General features: G+C 68.5%; 5 protein-coding genes across 8 annotated transcripts; 3 read left to right on the plus strand and 2 right to left on the minus strand.

Annotated features, from left to right (window-relative positions):
- Window positions 1-1,039: 1,039 nt before the first annotated feature.
- Window positions 1,040-3,106, minus strand: MRPS24 (mitochondrial ribosomal protein S24). The gene is made up of 4 exons (XM_074563816.1): window positions 3,057-3,106; window positions 2,467-2,535; window positions 2,242-2,353; window positions 1,040-1,382 (listed from the first exon to the last, which is right to left on the minus strand). The coding sequence occupies exons 1-4, from the start codon at window positions 3,087-3,089 to the stop codon at window positions 1,099-1,101; spliced, it is 498 nt and encodes a 165-aa protein (XP_074419917.1). The 5' UTR covers window positions 3,090-3,106; the 3' UTR covers window positions 1,040-1,098.
- Window positions 3,107-4,940: 1,834 nt separating this feature from the next.
- Window positions 4,941-9,209, plus strand: LOC141733452 (antimicrobial peptide NK-lysin-like). Of its 2 annotated transcripts, none has more exons than XM_074563818.1 (5): window positions 4,941-5,012; window positions 6,309-6,451; window positions 7,164-7,259; window positions 7,897-8,077; window positions 9,116-9,209. In XM_074563818.1, exons 1-4 carry the CDS (start codon window positions 4,982-4,984, stop codon window positions 8,065-8,067), a joined length of 441 nt encoding a protein of 146 aa, XP_074419919.1. In that variant the 5' UTR covers window positions 4,941-4,981; the 3' UTR covers window positions 8,068-8,077; window positions 9,116-9,209. The 2 variants fall into 2 exon arrangements, with proteins under 2 accessions (XP_074419919.1, XP_074419918.1); XM_074563817.1 differs by lacking the exon at window positions 4,941-5,012 and adding an exon at window positions 5,751-5,806.
- Window positions 9,210-9,479: 270 nt separating this feature from the next.
- SFTPB (surfactant protein B) lies at window positions 9,480-13,370 on the plus strand. The gene is made up of 8 exons (XM_074563387.1): window positions 9,480-9,540; window positions 10,275-10,399; window positions 10,934-11,002; window positions 11,092-11,217; window positions 11,671-11,778; window positions 12,280-12,603; window positions 13,125-13,232; window positions 13,335-13,370. The coding sequence occupies exons 1-8, from the start codon at window positions 9,480-9,482 to the stop codon at window positions 13,368-13,370; spliced, it is 957 nt and encodes a 318-aa protein (XP_074419488.1).
- Window positions 13,371-13,620: 250 nt separating this feature from the next.
- USP39 (ubiquitin specific peptidase 39) lies at window positions 13,621-17,778 on the minus strand. Of its 2 annotated transcripts, none has more exons than XM_074563688.1 (12): window positions 17,388-17,778; window positions 16,742-16,811; window positions 16,533-16,627; window positions 15,771-15,907; window positions 15,528-15,680; window positions 15,209-15,434; window positions 15,057-15,131; window positions 14,893-14,960; window positions 14,476-14,807; window positions 14,088-14,223; window positions 13,912-13,998; window positions 13,621-13,788 (listed from the first exon to the last, which is right to left on the minus strand). In XM_074563688.1, the coding sequence occupies exons 1-12, from the start codon at window positions 17,731-17,733 to the stop codon at window positions 13,741-13,743; spliced, it is 1,773 nt and encodes a 590-aa protein (XP_074419789.1). In that variant the 5' UTR covers window positions 17,734-17,778; the 3' UTR covers window positions 13,621-13,740. The 2 variants fall into 2 exon arrangements, with proteins under 2 accessions (XP_074419789.1, XP_074419788.1); XM_074563687.1 differs by having other exon boundaries at window positions 15,054-15,131; window positions 17,388-17,777.
- A 173-nt stretch (window positions 17,779-17,951) lies between these two features.
- On the plus strand, window positions 17,952-19,654 carry C20H2orf68 (chromosome 20 C2orf68 homolog). 2 transcript variants are annotated; one of them, XM_074563689.1, is made up of 4 exons: window positions 17,952-18,237; window positions 18,340-18,455; window positions 19,020-19,147; window positions 19,446-19,654. In XM_074563689.1, exons 1-4 carry the CDS (start codon window positions 18,143-18,145, stop codon window positions 19,566-19,568), a joined length of 462 nt encoding a protein of 153 aa, XP_074419790.1. In that variant the 5' UTR covers window positions 17,952-18,142; the 3' UTR covers window positions 19,569-19,654. The 2 variants fall into 2 exon arrangements, with proteins under 2 accessions (XP_074419790.1, XP_074419791.1); XM_074563690.1 differs by having other exon boundaries at window positions 17,962-18,237; window positions 19,029-19,147.
- The last annotated feature ends 155 nt before the right edge of the window (window positions 19,655-19,809 follow it).

The following is a 19,809-nucleotide window of genomic DNA, read 5'->3' on the forward strand; positions in this document are numbered from 1 at the left end:
GTGGCCAGTGTGACCAACCTCCCTGGGCTCATGGTGCTGGCCTTCATCCACATCATCTTCTGCCTCAACCTCATCGTCACACTGGTGGGACTGGCCTACGGCCTCCCCTGTCCCCCTTGGGGACACTGCCCTGTCCCTGATGTCCCCCCCAGGAGGAGGATGGCAGCCTGGCACTGTCCCCTATCGTCCCAGCCTGTGATGCCAGCAGGGGACACAGCCACCAGCGTGGAGCAGGGTGCAAGGGTGGCCCTCAGCAACCCCTGCTTCAAGGACAAGGACAAGGACAAGGGACAGTCCCTGGGCAGGGCTGAGCCCTGCTGCCCCCACCACCCCCTCCCACCCCCACTTTGTCCCCTGCTGTCGTATTTAAACAGGTTTTCTCAGATTTGGGACTGGGTTTGACTGGGACGGGCTGGGAAGGGGCTGGGGACACCTTATACAGAAACTGCATCTCGGCTCTGCAGCGTCACGGGGTCTGTGCGGGGACGGGGACGCGGGGCCAGGACGTGTGGGGCACGCGGGCACCACGGGCATGGGGACACACGGGGTCACAGGGATGGTGGGGACAAGGCACTGGGCGCTGTGGGGACAGAGCCCTGTGGGGCACGCAGGCATCACAGGAACAGGGATGTGGGGGGCACAAGAGCACCGTGGGGACACGGACATGCAGGGCACAGAGGTGTCATGGGGACACGAACATGTGGGGTCCATGGGCATCACAGGCTGGGGCACACAGGGACAGGGCCCTGTGGGGCACAAGGACATCAGAGGGACCGAGCCCCGCGGGCACGTGGACATCATGGGGACAGGGACATGTGGGGCACACAGGGATGGGGCATGCAGGGACAGAGCCCTGTGGGGCACAGGGTTATCATGGGGACAGGGACATGTGGGGCACATGGGCATGGTGGGGACAGCCCCACAGGGCGCATGGCCATCAGCGGGACAGAGCCCCACGGGGCACAAGGCCACGGAGTGCCCAGTCCTCACGGTGCTGTGGTGCCCCCCAACTCCCCCGAGACCCACAGTTGGGGCAGGGTGGGCACAGCCTCCACTTTATTTCTGCCCCCCCCGCGCCTGGGCGGCGCCGTGGGGCACTTAGAGGTACTTGTAGGGCACCTTGGCGGGCACCGTCTGCAGCTCCAGGCGCACGGGGCACTTGTAGAAGTGAGAGAGAAGGGTCTCGGCGTAGCCCCCCAGGAAGTGGAGCTTGGCGGGTGCCAGCCCCCGCGCCAGCAGGACGCAGACCACCAGCAGGTTGGCGCGGCGCTTGAGCACGGCGGCGTCGGCCAGCAGCCCCGGGAAGGTGCCGTGCAGGAACCGGCGCAGGAAGGCGTCTTCCAGCGCCCGCTCCGCCGCCCCCGCCTCCCCGCACAGGTTCCCTGCAGGCACCGCCGGCGTGAGCCCCCGCGTCCCCGCGCCCTGCCTGGGGACACTGGCCCCGGCGCCACCGCCTGCCCCACGCAACCCCGGCCATGGCACGACTGTATGTCCCACCCCCACGACACCCATGTGCCCCGCCACGTCCATCCCCACCTTGCCCATGTGCCCCTATGCGGCCCCATCCACATGACACCCAGGTGCCCCACAAGCTCCCGCCCATACGATGCCCATGTGCCCCACACATCCCTGTCCCCACCGTGCCCATGTGCCCCACATGTCACCATCCCCACCATGCCCCGTGGCCCATCCCCACAGTGCGCTCGTGCCCCATTGCGGCCCTGTCCCTCTGTGCCCCATTGTGGCCCTGTCCCTGTACGTCCCATCCCTGCAATGCCCATGTGCCCCACACATCCCTATCCCCACCATGCCCATGTGCCCCACACAGCCCCGGCCCCACCATGCCCACGTGTCCCACCCCCACAACATCCACGTGCCCCGCATGGATATTGCCCACGTATCGCCCACACAATATGCCCGCGCCCCCCACATATCCCTGTCCCCCTCGCTATCCTTGTGCCCCACATATCCCTCTCCCTACCATACCCCGTGGCCCAGCCCCACAGATGCCCTGCTGCCCCACGTGCCCCTGTCCCTGTGTGCCCCATCCTTTTCGCGCCCATGTGCCCCACACGTCCCTGCCCCCATGACTCCCGTGTGCCCCACAGGTCCCTGTCCCCGCAACACCCTCTAGCCCATCCCCGCGATGCCCTCGCGCCCCATACGTCCCCATCCCCGCAGCCCCACCCCCGCGACACCCCAGGTGCCCCCCCCTCCCTGCCGTGGCGGGGGGTGACCCACCGGTGTGCAGGGACAGCCAGCCCTTGCGGTGGGCGATGTAGTGGGGGGCGTGCGCCTGCTCGTAGGTCACTGGCTTGTCCCCTTTGCCCACGCGCACCCGCGCCGCCCGCGTCTGTGGGGACAAGGGGGGGTCAGAGACGGGGGGGGGAAAGGAGGGGTGTCAGAGGTTGGGGGGTCCCGAGGGACAGGGGATGAGGGACCCCCCCCCCCCCCTCCAGGGCTTACCTTGAGGCAGGCCGGGGTGGTGTGGAGGTGCCGGGCAGCCTGGGGGACGGGGCGTACGCGGGGCACGGCCTGGGAAGATGACAAGGGTGAGGGACAGCGGGCACCCCCTTTTGTGTCCCCCGGGTGCCACATGCCTGGAGCCCCCCCCGCCCTGTGACCCCAAGCTTGCTGTCCCCAGAGCGGAGACACCGCCGCTGGAGCACCCCCCGCCATAGCCTCCTGCGACCGGGGACCCCCACACACACCTGCTGTCCCCTATATCCAGTGTCCCCCCCATACCAGGTGTCCCCTATACCCAGTGTCCCTGGTGTCCCCTGTACCCGCTGTCCCCCACGCCCGGTGTCCCCACAGCCCCCCCATGCCACATTCCCCCCAGCCCATACCCCCTCCATGCCCGGAGTCCCTGGCGTCCCCCATGCCCCCCATACCCAGCGTCCCCCATAGCCGGTGTCCCCCGTGCCCGGTGTCCCCAGAGCCCCCCCCCAAGCCCACATCCCGCGGCCTGGAGCTGCCGGTGCCCCCCCCATTCCCGGTGTCCCCCCCCCGTGTCCCCCTGTCCCCTTGTCCCCCTGTCCCGTCCCGTCCCTCACCCGCAGCGCGCGCGCAGCCGCGGCCGCCGCCATCTTGTGGCGGAGCGGGGCGGGACGGCGCCCCCTGGGGGCGGGAGGCCGCGGGGAGGGGGGGGGTCACTGGGGTCATCGGGGGACTGTGGGGATACTGGGGGGACTGGGGGATCTGGGGGGGCTGGGGCGTGCTGGGGGGATGCCGAGGAAACTGAGGGTAAGAGGGATACTGGGGGTGGCGAGAGTACGGGGGGGGGGGTACTGGGAACACTGGGGGTCCTGGGGGATGCTGGGGGTAATGAGAGTATGGGGGGGATACTGGGGATAATGGCGGTACTGGGGGGGATAGTGGGGGTAACTGGGGGTATGGGGATAATGGGGGAACTGGGGGAACTGGGGGTACTGGGGGTGATGAGAGTATTGGGGGGATACTGGGGATAATGGGGGATACTGGGGGATACTGGGGGTACTGGGGGGATACTGGGGAAATCGAGGGTAATAGGGATACTGGGTGGACTGGGGGTACTGGGGGTGGTGAGGGTATGGGGGGGATACTGGGAACACTGGGGGTACTGGGAGGGTATACTGGGAACACTGGGGGTACTGGGGGATACTGGGGGTAATGGGGATACTGGGGGTACTGGGGGATACTGGGGGTGATGAGAGTATGGGGGGGATACTGGGGATAATGGGGGTACTGGGGGGGATAGTGGGGGTAACTGGGGGTACTGGGGATAATGGGGGATACTGGGGGAACTGGGGGTACTGGGGGTGATGAGAGTATGGGGGGATACTGGGGATAATGGGGGTACTGGGGAATACTGGGGATAATGGGGGATACTGGGGATAATGGAGGTACTGGGGGGAATAGTGGGGGTAACTGGGAGTACTGGGGATAATGGGTGGACTGGGGGTACTGGGGGTGGTGAGGGTATGGGGGGGATACTGGGAACACTGGGGGATACTGGGGATATTGGAGGTACTGGGGGGGATACTGGGGGTAATGGGGGTACTGGGGGATACTGGGCATAATGGGGGCACCGGGGGGATACTGGGGATAATGGGGATACTGGGGGTGATGAGGGTATGGGGGGGATACTGGGAACACTGATGGTACTGGGGGATACTGGGGATAATGGGGGTACTGGGGGGCATACTGGGTGTGGCGAGGGTATGGGGGGGATACTGAGAACACTGGGGGTACTGGGGGATACAGGGGATAATGGGGGTACCGGGGGGGATACTGGGGATAATGGGGGTACTGGGGGATACTGGGGATAATGGGGATACTGGGGGTGATGAGGGTATGGGGGGGATACTGGGAGCACTGATGGTACTGGGGGGGATACTGGGGGTACTGGGAGGGTATACCGGGGGTAACTGGGCGTACTGGGGGATACTGGGGATAATGGGGGGTACTGGGGGAAGTGGGGGTACTGGGGGGATACTGGGGAAATTGAGGGTAATAGGGATACTGGGGGTATGGGGGTTACTGGGGGTACTGAGGTGCACTGGGGGTAATGGGGGACACTGGGGGGACTGGGCGATACTGGAGGTTACTGGGGGATACGGGGGCTTCTGGGTGCACTGGGGGTAATGGGGGACAGTGGGAGCTACTGGGGGTACTGGGGAGGGTACTGGGGGTACTGAAGGGTGTGGGGAATTTTGTGTGTATGGGGGGACAGTGGGGGTGCTGGGAGGATACTGGGGGTACTGGGGGATATTGGGGGGATACTAGGGGTACTGGGGGCAATGGGGGATACTGGGGATAGTGGGGACACTGGGGATGGAGTGGGGGGGGCTGCGTGAGGCCAGGGCCAGGGGGGGGTGTGGGGGGGGACAGAACGCATTGGGGTGCATTAGGGTGCCGTGGGACGGACCCCTCCCCCCGGGCGGGGTGGGGGGCTCTGCCCTGCCCCCCCCCCGACCCCCCCGTGTCCCCTCGCTGTCGCATGGGAAGCGGAGGGAGACAGGGTGACAAAGGTTTGTGGCTTCGCGGGGGGAAAACGGGGACAGGAAGGGGGGGCAGGGCTTGGGACAGACACCGGGCCCCCACCCGTCCCCCGTGGTGGCTTTGGGGTTTGCGGTGTCCCCAAGAACTGCCGGGAACAGGAGGGTGTCACCGACCCCCCCTTCCTCGTCCCCCTGCTCTCTCCTTGCCCTGCCATGTCCCCCAGGTCCCCATGGTGTCCCCTTGTGTCCCGCCCCCATCCCCAAAGTCCCCCCAGGTCTCCACAGTGTCCCCTTGTCCCCCCACCAAGGGCCACTCACGTCCCCCCAGTCCCCCCAGGTCCTCAAAGTCCCCCAGGTCCCTCTTCCCTCCCCCTTTGTCCCCCATGTCCCCCCCCTCCAGGTCCCTCCTTGTCCCCCCGCTCTCTCCTTGTCTTATCCCCCCAAGTGTCCCCATGGTCTCCTCTTGTCCCCTCCAATGTCCCCCCAGGTGTCCCCATGGTCTCCCCCTGTCCCCCTCAATGTTCCCCCCCATGTCCCCCAGGTCCCCAAGGACTCCCCCACCCCCCCAGCACCCCCTGCCCCCCCCAGCCTCCCACATCCCCCCCATCCCCCCCATGGCACTGTGGGGGGAAGGTCACAGCCCCACAGCAGACGTGACCGGGGGCCCAACCTCCCCCGCTGCGGCGACCGTGGTTTTGGGGGGGGCCCCTTCCGGCTGTCACCCTGGGTGCCACCCCAACCCATGGGGACATAAAGGTCCCCCGGGGCTCGGGGACGGGCAACCATGGCCCGGGCGCTGCTGGTCCTGCTCATCGGCGTCACCAGTGGGGACCCCCACGGGGACGGGGGACATGGTGGTGGGGGGGACAGAGAGGTTGGGATGGGAGGAGCGGGGCGTGGAGGACATGGGGAAATGGGGACACAGGGGACATGGATGGAGACACGGGAACATGGGGCTTTGGTGGGATGGGGACGTGGGGGACAGGGATATGGGGGACAGAGGATGGGGACAGGGGATGCAAAGTGACGGGGACGAGGGGGGACGTGGGGAAGGGGGCGGGAGGATGGGGACATGGAGGACGGGGGACAAAGAGGGGATGAGGACACTGGGGGGGACGATGGGGACATGGGGACCAGGGCAATGGGGATATGGGGACATGGGGGACAAGGTGACGACATGGCCATGGGGACATGAGACCCGAGGTGATGGGGAGATGGGGACAGGGGGGTACAGGAGGGTGGGGGGTGCCGGGGTCATGGGGGGAAGGGGACATGGGGGCAGGGGAGGGGACGTGAGGATGTGTCCCCTGACGTGGCACTGCCCAGCCCTGCTGCTGGTGGGGGCCGAGGGTCCCCCCGCAGGCACCCCACTGGTCGGGGGCGGGGGGGCCCGGCCGGGCTCCCTGGGGTGCCAGCGTCCCCCCGACACCGAGGACGACGGGCTCCAGCCGAGTGACGAGGACATCATGGTGAGGGGACACATCGGGGACAACGGGGGTGTCAGGGGCGAGGGGGGAGGCACCTGTGGGGGACTGGGAGGGCATCAGTGGGGGCACTCGTAGGGGAACTGGGGGGCACTGGGAGGGCACTGGTCTGGTACTGGGGGGCACTGAGATGGCACTGGGGGGCACTGGTGGGCACTGGGATGGCACTAGTGGGCACTGGGCTGGTACTGGGGGCACTGGGATGGCACTGGGATGGCACTGGGGGCACTGGTAAGCACTGGGCTGGCACTGGTAGGCACTGGGCTGGTACTGGGGGCCACTGGTGGGCACTGGGCTGGCACTGGTGGGCACTGGGCTGGTACTGGGGGCACTGGGATGGCACTGGGCTGGTACTGGGGGGCACTGGGATGGCACTGGTAGGCACTGGGCTGGTACTGGGGGCACTGGTGGGCACTGAGCTGGTACTGGGGGCACTGGGGGCACTGGGCTGGCACTGGTGGGCACTGGGCTGGTACTGGGGGGCACTGGGCTGGCACTGGTGGGTACTGGGGGGCACTGGTGGGCACTGGGCTGGTACTGGGGGGCACTGGGCTGGCACCGGTGGGTACTGGGGGGCACTGGTGGGCACTGGGCTGGTACTGGGGAGTGCTGGGCTGGCACCGGTGGGTACTGGGGGGCACTGGGCCGGCACTGGTGTGCATGGGGGTGGGCAGGGTCTGAGGGCGCGTGTGCGCAGAGCGGGGGGGGGCTGCCCCCCGGCACGGTGCGCTGTGCCGTCTGCAAGCGGGTGGTGAAGGCGCTCAAGGGCATCGTGGTCGACCCCAAGGACAAGGTGAGAAGGGAGGACACACGCGCGGTGCCCTCGTGCCACACGCTGCCCTCATGCAAAGCCCCCCCCCTTCCCCCCCCCCCCCCCCCGAGGTGCCCCTGTGCAAGGCTGTGCCCCCCGCGATGCCCCTGCGGGAGGCGATGCCCACCTTGCTGTGCCCCCTGCGACAACCCTCGTGCGAGCACTGCCCCTCATGCAACGTCCCTCCTGCGAAGCCCCCGGGTATGACGATGCCCCCCCCCCCCCCCCATGTGACGCCCTTGCGCAAGGCCGTGCCCCCCGTGCGACGCCTTCGTGCAAGGTCCCCACGCATGGCGATGCCGTCGTGCAGTGCCCTTGTGCAAGGCTGTGCCCCCAGGTGATGCCCCCCCCCAGTGATGCCCTTGTGCAAGGCAACACCCTCCCGTGCAAAGCCCTCGTGCAAACCCCCCGTGCGAGGCCGTGCCCCTGTGCGATGCCCCCCCCCGCGCACGGCCGGTGCCCTCACGCAATGCCCTGGTGCGACGACCCCGTGCAAAGCCCCCGTGCGCGGCCATGCCCTCCCTCGTGTGACGCCCCCCACCCCCCCCCGCCATGTGACACCCTCGCGTGTGGCAATGCCCCCGTGCCCCGGCGGTGCGAGCGCTGACGTGTGTCGCAGGGGGGGGTGGCCCGTGTCACCCACCGCGTGTGCGGGCGGCTGTGGGTGGGGAGGGGGCTCTGCCAACGCCTCCTGTCCCACGCCCTGGCGCGCATCGAGGCGGCCATGAAGCGGCACGAGACCCCCGCCCACCTCTGCGCCCACCTCCGGTGGTGCCCCCCGTGGCCCTGAGGGCCCCCAGGTGAGCACCCCCCCCACCCCCCCACCCCGTCCCCTGCGCAGGGACCAGGTGTCCAGGCCGCACCCGGCCCCGAGGGCTCTCGAGTGGAGGGTGGGGACGGGACGGAGCCCTGACGGGAAAGGGTGGGGGGGCACCATGGGTGCTGCCGGGGCAGGGGGGGGTGGGGAGATGGGACAGGGGGCACAGAGGGACATGGGGGTCTGGGGGGACGGGGGGTGGGGAGATGGGATCAGGGGGCACAGGGGGACATGGGGGTCTGGGGGGACATGGGGGTGGGGAGATGGGACAGGGGGCACAGGGGAACACGGGGGTCGGGGGGACATGGGGGTGGGGAGGTGTGATCAGGGGGACATGGGGGTCTGGGGGGACATGGGGGTGGGGAGATGGGACAGGGGGCACAGGGGGACATGGGGGTCTGGCGGGACGTGGGGGTGGGGAGGTGTGATCAGGGGGACATGGGGGTCTGGGGGGACGTGGGGGTGTCGTGGGGACATGGGGGGACGTGAGGGGAGGGAACATGGCGGGGGCATAGGGGCGTGGGAACATGGGGGTGTGGGGACATGGGGGGACATCGGGGTGTGGGAACGTGGCGGGGGGACATGGGGGGATCTGGAGGGACATGGGGGCGATACAGGGGCATGGGAACATGGGGGTGTGGGGACATGGGGGTATGGGGGGACAGGGGGGTACATAAGGGCATGTGGGCACACGGGGACAAAGGGTGGGACATGGGGACATAGGGAGACACGGGGACGTGGGGGTGTGGGAATGTGGGGGTTGTGGGGGTTTGAGGACACGGAGGCATGGGGGGACATGGTGGGGACATGGAGGGCATGGAGACATGAGGGTACGTGGGGGTAGGGGAGGACATGGGAAAACATGGGGACATGCAGGGGACACAGGGACATGGAACACGGCAGGACATGGAGGGGCATGGGACATGATGATGTGGGGGGACATGGGGACAACACCGAGGACAGGGACACGGGGACACAGTGCTGCGGGTGCCCTGTCCCCACTGCCACATCTCCCCCCCAGGCACCAGCCAGCTCCGAGGGCACCCGATGTCACCAGCGTCCCCCCGCGCTGTGGGCCACCCCGCGGACAGCTCAATAAAGTCTTTGTCACTGCAGGAGTGGCACCATGTCTGTCCCCCGCCACCGCGGGCACTGGGGTGGGATGGGGACACGGGGACCCTGATGAGGACATGGGGACCCCAATGGGGACATCGCCATGGGGGACACGGGGGCACGGGGACAGGGGGGTGGGGTGACGGTGTGGCAGCCCCCAGGTGTCCCTGTGGCTGGGACACACGTGTCCCCACGATGCTGGCACCGTCCCAGCGGCCACCTCCCGCCCGGGGCTATAAGAGGCCGTGGGTTTCGGCCCTGCCAGCACCGCCATGGCACCGCCACCGTCACCCGCGCTGACACTGCTCCTCGCCCTGCTCTGTGCCACCCCAGGTAGCGCCCCCCCCCCCCAAGGCTGGGTGCCCCCCCAAAGCTGGGTGCACCCCCAAAGCTGGGCGCTACCCCTCCCAAAGCCTGGTGCCACCCCAGAGCCCCCCCTAGAACTGGGTGCCCCCCCCCCGGGCTGGGTCCCCCTCCCTACAGCTAGGTGCCCCCCCAAAAAGCTGGGTGCCCTCCCCCACGGGACCTATGGTGGAGTGGGGGGGGACCCATGTTGGGGGTGAAGGGCCCGGACGCCTGGGTCCCCTCTTGAGGATGGGGGTGGGGGGGGGACACCCTTGGGTGGGGGTGTCCTGGATGCCGGGGTCCCCTCTTGGGGTGGGGCACCGCTGGGGGGGGGGTGTCACAGACATCTGGGTCCCCCCATGAAGGTTGGGGGTGGGATATGGCACCTTGGGGTGGGGGGTATTGGGGTGGGGGTCCCGGATGCCTGGGTCCTCTCTTAAAGATGGGGGGGGGGGGACATGACACCCTTGGGCGGGGGTGTCCCGGACACCTGGGTCCCCTGTTGGGATCTTGGGGTGGGGTGGGACATCTTGGGGGGGGGGGGGGGGGCAGCATTTGGGGTGCGGGTCCCGGATGCCTGGGTCCCCCTGTGAAGGGCTGGGGGTGGGATGGGGCACCCTGGGGGCGGGGGGGGGGGGGGGTTGTTGTGGGGGTCCCAGACGCCCGGGTCCCCCACGAGGCTTGGTGGGGGGGGGCAGCGTGGGCGCTGACGGCGGCCACAGGGCTGGGGGTGCCGGGGGGCCGCTGCGGGGCACCCCCCTCCGCCTGGTGCCAGAGCTGGGAGATGGCGCTGCGCTGCGGGGCCCTGGGGCACTGCGCCCGCGCAGTGTGGGCACCCCCCGGCACGGTGAGAGCCTCGGACGGGCCCCCCTCCCAGAGCCCCCATGTCCCCAGAACCCCCTCCCCACCACCACCACCACCACGTCCCCCAGTATGTCCCATACACGCCTGTGTCCCCCCTGGCCCACACCCCCTCCACGGCCCCATACCGTGTCCCCATACACACCCCGTCCCCCACGCCCCATGGCCCCATACCCTACGCCACATCCCGTGTCCCCGCAACCCCGTGGCCCCAATCACCCATGTCCCCACGTCCCACACACCACATCCCCCTTGTCCCATGTCCCCACGTCCCCATGGCCCCAGTCACCCGTGTCCCCACGTCCCACGCACCACATCCCCCTTGTCCCATGTCCCCACGGCCCCAGTCACCTGTGTCCCCACGTCCCACACACCACATCCCCCTTGTCCCATGTCCTCACGCTCAGTGTCCCCGCATCCCCATGCCCCCTGTGTCCCCAAGTTCATCTCCCCGCACCCTACGCCCCCTGCCCTATGTCCCCACATCACACGTCCCCATGCCCGGTGCCACCTCTCGCAGGACATATGCGCCGACTGCCAGCAGATCATCACCCTCCTCATCCACATGGCCAACGAGTCAGCCACCAAGGTGCCCGTGGGGATGGGGTGGGCATGGGGTGGCCGCTGTGGGTGCCACCATGGGTGCCGGCGCGGGTGCCATGGTGGCTGTGGGTGCAGGTGGCTGTGGAGGGCTTCCTGCGGCGGGAGTGCGCGGCGCTGCCGGTGCCCACCATGGTGCCACCCTGCCAGAACCTGGTGCACGAGTACTTCAGCCTCCTCCTCACTGACCTCGAGGGACACCTCGTGAGTGGGCACCCACGGGTGCCGCAGAAGGCGGACGGGGGCGGTGCAGGGTGCTGGGGACACCACAGTGACCAGAGATGCCTGGGGGTGCTGGGGGACACCGTGCCATCCAGGGACACCTTGGGGTGCTGGGGGACTGGGGACACCATGCCATCTGGGAACGCCTTGAGGTGCTTGGGGACACCATGCCATCTGGGGACATTTTGGGGTGCTGGGGGAAATGAGGGACACCTCGGGGGTGCTGAGAGACATGGTGCCATCTGGGGACACCTGGGTGTATTGGGGGGGGAGGGGGGAAGGGTTGGGGACACCATGGGGGTTGCAGACACCTCGGGGTGCTGGGGGGATTGGGGACACTGCACTGGCCGGGGACACTTGGGGGTGCTTGTGGACACTGTGCCACCCGGTTCACCCGGGGGTGCCCCACGCCGGGTGCCCTCACCCTCCCCCCAGAAGCCCTCAGCCGTCTGCGCCCGCCTGGATCTGTGCCCGGGCAAGTCTGGGGGGGGCCCAGCCGTGCTCCCCCTCGGGACACTCAGCGCCCGCCTGCAGGTAGGGGACGTCGGGGCTGGGGACACCCGGGGGCACCACCATGGGGTCTGCTGGGCATCTCCATGGGCACGGCCAACACCATGGGCACCTGCATGCGTGTCTCTGGGTGCACCTCCATGGGCACGGGCACCTCCGTGGGCACCTCCATGGGCATTGACACCTCTGTAGGTGTCTCTGTGGGCATCTCCATGGGCACCTCCATGGGCACGGGCACCTCTGTGGGCATCTCCATGGGCACGGGCACCTCTGTGGGCGTCTCCATGGGCACCTCCATGGGCATAAATAGGGGCATCTACATAGGCTTCTGTAGGTCTTCAGGTCTTCACATGGGCATCTTTGTGGGCACCTCTGTGGCCATAACCACAGCTGTCCTCGGGGGCATCTCCATGGGCACCTACACGGCCACAAGCACGGCCAGAGCTAGCCACCCCCCTCTGTGGGCACACACACGCCACAGCCCCACCATTAGTCTCCAGAGTGAACGCCTGTCCCCAGGTCGCCGCCAGGGAGGCCCTGCCCATGCCGCTGCCGCTGTGCTGGCTCTGCCGCACCTTCCTGGCCCGTGCCGAGGCCGCTGTCCCCAAGGAGGGGGTGGCGGCGGCGGCAGCGGGGCTGTGCCGAGTGCTGCCGGCGGTGGTGGCGGGCGCCTGCCAGTGCCTGGCGCAGCGGTACGCCGTGCTGGCGCTGGAGGCGGTGCTGGGACGTCTGGGCCCCCACCTGCTGTGTCACCTGCTCCTCGCCTGCCGCTCTGAGGACGGTTATGGCCTGTTGTCACCGCCCGGGCGTCCCCTCGAGGACACCGTGGCCCCGCCGGCTGCTTGTGCCAGCGGCGAGGTGAGCGGGGTGAGGGGGTGGCCTATGGTAGCACAGGGTGGCACCGCAGGGTGAGCTCTTGGGGACACGCCTGGGGGAGTCACAGTCCCCGGGAATGTGACAGGGCACCCGAGGGTGTCACAGCCCCGAGGGTCATGCTTGAGAGGGTCCCAGCCCCTGGGGACACATCCGGGGGTGTCACAGCCCCGAGGGACAGCCCAAGGGGACACATCCCGGGTGTCAGAGCCCCAGGGGAGACGCTCAGGGGTGTCACATCCCCGAGGGGGCGCCACGAGGAGGTCCCCAAAAGGTGAGAACGTGCCAGGGTCCCAAGGGCGTCACAGCCCCCAGGGGGGACACTCAGGGGTGCCACCAGGTATAGGACCCCACGAGGGGGGGGGGGCACTGAGAGTGCCACAGCCCCAGGGGACGCACCAAGGATGTCACAGCCCTGGCAAGAGGGGGTTCCTGGGGGTCTCCCCACCCTGGGGGGGGGGTGGTTCCGGCGGCCCCCCCTGAGCCCCACGTCCCCAACCCTGCAGGAACTGGCACCAGGCCACCCCCTCCCTGTGCTGTCCCCAAACCCGGGACCCTGCATCCTGGGCCCGTCCTACTGGTGCTCCAGCCCCGAGGCCGCCCGCCGCTGCCAGGTGAGCTGGGGACAAGGGGGGGGACAAAGGGGACAAGGAAGAGGGGGGGACAGACCTGGCGCCCGCCTTGCCCCCAGCTCACCCCGCTCCGTTCTCCCCCAGGCCCTGCAGCATTGCCGCGAGCACGTCTGGGCATAGGGGGGGGCACAAGAAGCCCCCCACTCATCCCCCTCGCCCCCAAATAAAGCTTGGATACCGCCCTGCCGCAGCTTCCCCAGTTTTTGGGGGTGTTTCGGGGTGGGGGGGTGACAGAGCGTGGGGAGGCGGGGGTGGGGGGGGGACAGGATGGGGGGGGCGGCTTTCTCGGAAAGCAAAGAGGATTTTTGCACCTCCTAGAAGCTGCAAAACCCACAAAAACCTCGCCCCCAAAGAGATGTGAAGGCAGAAAACGGTTACAAAAATACAGCGGGTGGCATTTAATCGGGGGCAGGGGGCACTGCGGGGTGGGGGGGTGGTCCGGGTGCCCCTGGGGTGGGGGGGGAGGGGGCTGTGGGTGCCCCTGGAGGGCTCAGGCACCTTGTTGGTTCGTCTCGTCCTCCTCGCGCCGCTTCCAGATCTGTGTCAGAGCAGGGGGGAGGGGGGGGGGGGGAGCAGGATCAGGAGGGGGTGAGGGGACATTTTGGGGGGTGACAAATGTCCCCTGGGACCCCCCCCCTTTGCTGTCACCAAAGCCCCTCACCTGTATGTACGCCTCTGAGAGGGTGATCATCTGCGGCAAGATGTCCGTCACCTGCAGGTCCTGCAGCTCGTACCACTTCCCGGTGCCCTGCGAGGGGACAGAGGTGACGCTGGAGGGGCCACCCTCCTTGTCACACCCCCCCCACCCCACCCCCCCCAGGGATCAGGGACACTCACGTGGTGCAGCACGTGGATGCGGTAAGAGCCCTCGGAGGGTTTCCCATCATGCACGATGTTGGCGATGAGGTCGTAGGTGGTGTTGGTGTGCGCCGCCTGCACCTCCTCCGACAGGTACTCCCGCAGGTCCACGTTCCTGGGGGGCACCCAACACCCCTCAACAGGGTGTCACCAGCACCCAAACCCCAGAGGAACCCCATTACCACCCACAACCCCCCCCCCAGATGCTTCCAAGCCCCTCCTAAATTATCTTTATCTCTTCCTAGATGCTTCCAACCCCCCTCCTAGATGCCTTCCCTCCCCCCGAGATGCTTCCACACCCCCAAGAGGGCGCAGGGAAAGGCAGAGAGGGACCCCAGGCACCCACTCAGGGCTTTTCACCACTCACGTGATGGGGAAGTTAACGATGGTGGGGTTCTTCTCCACAAAGAAATTGTTCTTGGTGAAGCGCTTGATACAGAAAATGAGGTAAGGAGGCAGCTTGGTGAGCTGGAAGCGCTTTAGGAAGTTCTCCTTGTAGGTTTTGTACTCCTTCTCGGTGGCGCCGTTGAACTTGGCCAAGATGCTGAAGAGAGGGACCTGGGGGATGATTAGCTGCTCCTTCTCGTCCTTGTAGAGTGGGGCGGTGGGAAGGTCCAACGTCAGGTACATGAAGGTGGATTCCACCATCATCTCCTGGTACTCGCTGTTCTGCAGGAGCTGCGCCTTCTCCTCGGCCGGCTGTGGGACATGGGGCTCAGAGGCGGGGTGTCACAGACCCCCACGGGGGTGAGAAACCCCTTCCTTTGTCCCTCCACGTACTCACCAGATCCGGGTGAGGCAGCTTTTTGGTGAAGATACGCATGGAGCCCTGGAAGACGTCGGTGACAATGGCTACAGGGACAAAAAGATGTTGGGGGAGGACATCAGGAGTGACAAGCGTTACCCAAGCGGGTGCCCCAAAGGCCTTTGTCACCCTTCACTCACTCTTCTTCTTCTTCTTCGTGCCACCCAGCGCCGAGTGCAGCGCGTTCAGGAACCAGGAGAGGAAGTCCACCCCGTCCCCTACAAATCAGAGTCAATCAGAACCAGGGGGGCCGAATCCAGGACCCCCCCACACACCCCCCCACCCTGCTCCTCACCTTGCTTGGTGATCTGGAAGTTCTTCTTGCTGCAGAGGACCACGGCTTGCAGCATCTCGTGGGGCGAGACGTGCGCTTTGAAGTTCCGGGGGTTCCACAGCTTCCGCATCAGCTCCCCGAAGCGCTGCACCAGCAGGAACATGATGTCCCCCGGCGGGCGCTGGATGCTCTTGTAGTTCTCTTCCTCCAAAAAATAATTCCTCAACGGCGGGACGTTGGATAAAGCCTGCGGGAGAGGAGCCAGGAAACATCCCCACCAACGCCAAGGCGGGTTTGGGGGGGGGGGTGTTTCACCCCAAAAATGAAGCCCCGGTGATACCTGGAGGACGGCGTTGGCATAGTCGTTGGCTTTGATGTTGTTGAGCCCCACGATGCCGGGCAGGTACGTGGTGCCGTCGTAGGCACGGGAGAGCTTGGCCTGCTTGTCCAGGTTGGTGATCTGCTGAGCGGTGAACGTGGGCTTCAGCACGTACTGCAGGAGAGAAATAGCATCAGAAAAGGACGGGGGTGGGCCTGAAGCGGGGGGGCCTGAAGCTGAACCCCCCCCCCCGCCCCGCCGCACCGTGATGTCCTCCAGCGAGGAGTCAATGATCTCGTAGTTGTCGGGGAGGCAGTAAAACTTGAGCGTGTGGAGGTTGAGGAAGACGTGGTGGCTGAACTGGACGCTGTGGATGTAGGCGTGAGACTTCAGCCCGCGGCCTGCGAGGGAAAGGAAGGGGTCAGGGTGGGGGGCACGGGGAGGGGCGCAAGAAGGTGTGTGGGGGGGTGGGTCAGGGGGAGCCTCGGGGCCCCGGAGAGGAGAGGGGATGGGAAGCCCGGGAGAAGGTGGAGAGGAGACAAAGGCGATCCCCCTCCTGCATCTGGAAGCTGCTTCTGCCCACCCTGCGTGTCCCCATCCCCCCCCCAGGCAGTACCCTGGTCCCTGGGTGCCCTCTGTGTCCCCCCCCTCCCCCAGGTCCCTGGATGTCCCCTGTGTCCCCCCCCAGCAGCATCCCAGCCCCTGTGTGTCCCCTGAGTTCATCCCCAAGGCAGCGCCCTGGTCCCAGGCTGTTCCCTGTCACCCCCCCAGGCACCGACCGTATCCCTGGGTGTCCCCTGTGTCCCCCCTGGACAACACGCTGGTCCCCAGGTAGCCCCCGGGCAGCAGCCCAGCCCCTGGGTGTCCCCCACATCCCCCCCAGCAGCACCCCATCCCTTGGTGTCCCTTTGAAGCAGCAACCCCATCCCTGGGTGTCCCCTGTGTCCCCCCCCCAGCAGCACACCAGACCCCTGGCAGAGCCCACATCCCCCCCCCGGCAGCACCCCGGCCCCCGGGGGGTCTCACCCTGGAAGTACTTCCCGCAGACGAGGCAGGCGTAGACGTTGATGTGGGACAGTGAGATGGAGCACAGCTTCTCGAAATCGAAATCCAGGACGCTCCTGGGAGGGGGGCAGAGCTGTGGGGGGCGTTGGGGGAACTATGGGGACAGGGTGGAGCCCCCGGGGAACCCCAAAACGGCCCGATCCATCCGCCCCCCCCCCCAACACACTCACTTGTTGATGGTGTCCAGGTAGGGACAGTGGCGGCTGCGCTGGTCCTCAGGGTCAAAACGGCCATAGCGCACTGCAGGGGGACGGGCTCGTTAGCAAAAGGGGGGGGTCGTTAATAAAAGGGGACTCATTAGCGGAAGAGGGGGTCGTGAGCAAAGGGGGCCTCGTTAATGAAGCAAGGCTTGGGGACCCCATTAGTGCCAGGGAGACACCTCACATCAGACACGCAACAAACGTCCATCGTGTGTCGTGTGCCCCCCCAACCCCGGTAAGCCCCCCTGGGGCTGAGCCCTGCTTCCCCCCCCGCTGTCCCTACCCCTGCCCAAACCTGAGCCCGGGACCCCCATAATCAGCCCCGGTGCCCTCCCGTGCCCTCCAATGTCCCCAAACACACCCCGGTGTATCCACACACACCCGGGTCCTCCGCCCCCCGGTTTCCCCCCGTACGTCCCGGTTCCCCCCCGTACGTCCCGGTTCCCCCCCCAGTGCCTCCCCCCCGTACATCCCGGTCGTCGTCCCCCACACGGGTTCGCCCCCCCCCTCCCCAAGCCTTCCGGTGTCCCCGCACACCCGCTCCCCCCCCACCCCAGCATTCCCAGTCCCCGCCAACACTCACGATACCGCCCCCCCCCGCACTCCCGGTCCCCACCGGTAGGCTCGGGCTCAGGATCCGAGTCGCCATCAGGCTCACGCTCCCGCTTGACCCGCACCGGGCCGGCAGAGGTGGCGGAGCCCCCCCAGGAGCCGGTGCCGGGCTCCCGCTTGATACGTGCGGGATCCACGGGCAGTGGCAGGGCCAGGCCCGGCTCCGCCGCCTCCCGCCGCCCGCGCTCCCGCTCCGCCTCCCGTCGCCCTCGGGACCGCTCCGCCTCCCCCTCCCGGCGGCTCCGCGACGAGCCCCGCGACGAGGAGGAAGAGGAGGAGGAGCCTCCGCCGCCGCCGGAGCCCCGCGGGGCCGCCCGGGCCTCCCGCTCCCGTTTCCCGCGGCTCGACATCCCGCCCCTGCGCAGGGGGCGGGGGGCGGTGGGGGGGGGCCGGGGGCGCAGTGCGCAGGCGCGGCGGGCGGGTGGGGGGGTGGTCGTGCATGCGCAGAAGCGCGCCCGCAGCCTCTGCGCGCGTGCGCCGCCGGCCAATCCCCGGCGCCTCCTCGCTCTGCGCGTGCGCCGCCGGCCAATCCCCGGCGCCTCCTCGCTCTGCGCGTGCGCGCGGCGGGCGGGGCTGGCAGTGCCTCTTCCGCGCCTGCGCAGAGCCGCACTACCCCAACTCCCCCCCACACACACGCTGGCGCGTGCGCACCGGAGCCGCGGCGGCGGCCCGCGGCGCTTTTAAAGGGACCGCGTCCCCGTTACCGGTGGGGTGAATTTTCCGTGGTCCCTCTCTGCGGGCCGTTCCCGGCGGTTGCCGATGGAGGCGCCCGCGGGCTGGCGTTGCCGGCCGGGTGGGCGGCTCGATATGAGCCACGGCTTCGTGCGGCACATCCGCCGCAACCAGATCGCCAGGTACCGGGAGGGGCGCGGGGAACGCCCCGGGACCCCCTGTGACATCCCTGCCTTACCCCCACCCGCTGTGCCCCGGTAACCCCCGGTCCCCCCGGTGCGCAGGGACGCCTACGAGAGGGCGGTGCGGCAGGCGCGGGGGCGGGCGCGGGGCCGGCTCACCCCCACCCCCTCCCGGCCCCGCCGACCCGACCAGCAGGTGTACCGGCCCCGGCGGCCCGGTGAGCGGCGGGGCACGCAGGGCTGGGGGGGCATCCACGGCGGGGGAGGGCGGGACATGGGGGCACCCAGGGGATGGTTTGGGGCACGGGCGGGGGGGAAGGGACCGAAGGGGGCGACAGGGCGGGGGAGCACCCGAGGGTGACCGAGGAGGGGGGCACCTGAGGGAGCAATGGGGATACGGTGCAACTAAGGGCGGGGGGGCACCCATAGGGTGGAAAGGGATGGGGGACACCCGGAGATGGATTGGGGCATGGGGGGGGCACTGAACGGTGGGGGGGAAGCGGGAGGAAAGCGGGGATAGGGGGCACCCCAGGGTGGGCTGAGACATGGGGGGCACTCGAGGGTGGGGGGGGACCCCACGGTGGGCTGGGAGAGGGGGAGGTTCCCGAGGGAGCGATGGGATGGGGGGGACCCATGGCTGGGGGGAAGGGGGGGGTACCCCAGGGTGGGCTGGGGCATGGGGGGGGGGCACCCGGGAGATGGTTGGGGATGGGGGGTAGCCCTGGGGGGGGGGTTGTGCACCCAATGGGGGGGGGGGCACTGGCTGCCCCCTGAGGGTGCAGGTGCTGCAGGGGGTCCCGGGGGAGACGCCAACCCGGGCCCACCCCCCGCCGACACGCGTGGACCCCGGCTCTTCTGCCTGGAGTACGAGGGGGACGACGGCCACGTCACCGCTGTCATCGTGCACCAGGTGGGGACCCCAGCGTCCAGGCACACCCCCCGGGTGGGGGCAGCTGGGCGGGGGCACCCATGGGTGCAGGGGGCTGGGGGACAAGGAGAGGGGGGACACTGTGTGCGGGGTGGGGGGGAGTCGGGGCTCCCATGGGTGCGGGAAGGGGGGTCATGGGGTCCCTGGTGGGTGCTGGCTTCCCTGGGATGCAGTGGGAGGGTGAGGGGTGCCACTGGGGGGCAGTGGGGGGCCGTGGGGTAGGGGGGTGCCACCGTGGGGCAGGGGTGCTGTGGAGCAGGCAGGTGACGGGGTGCCGCAGGGGGACAGCGCGGAGGAGGTGACACGGCGGGTGTGCGCCCGGAGCCCACTGGAGCCCGCCCTGCGCCGAGCCCTCTGCCAGCGGGTGCAGGACGAGCTCAGCAAGCGCCGAGGGACAGGGTGACGCTGCCACCCCCCCGGGACACTGCCGCCCCCCGGGGATGGGTGCCAGCCGCTGCCTGGTGTCAATAAAGGTGCTGTGAGGCTCCAGTGTCTGGATCTGCTTGGGGAAACTGAGGCACGGGGGAGGGGTCCCGCTGTGTCACCGTGTCATGTCCCCATTGCTATGGGTGCCACCCATGGGTGACAATGGGTGGCGTGTCCCCAGGGACCCCCCCCTTCCTCTCCCCTCCCCGAGGTTCCCA

Source organism: Larus michahellis, chromosome 20, assembly GCF_964199755.1.
Source record: "Larus michahellis chromosome 20, bLarMic1.1, whole genome shotgun sequence".
Taxonomy (NCBI): domain Eukaryota; kingdom Metazoa; phylum Chordata; class Aves; order Charadriiformes; family Laridae; genus Larus; species Larus michahellis.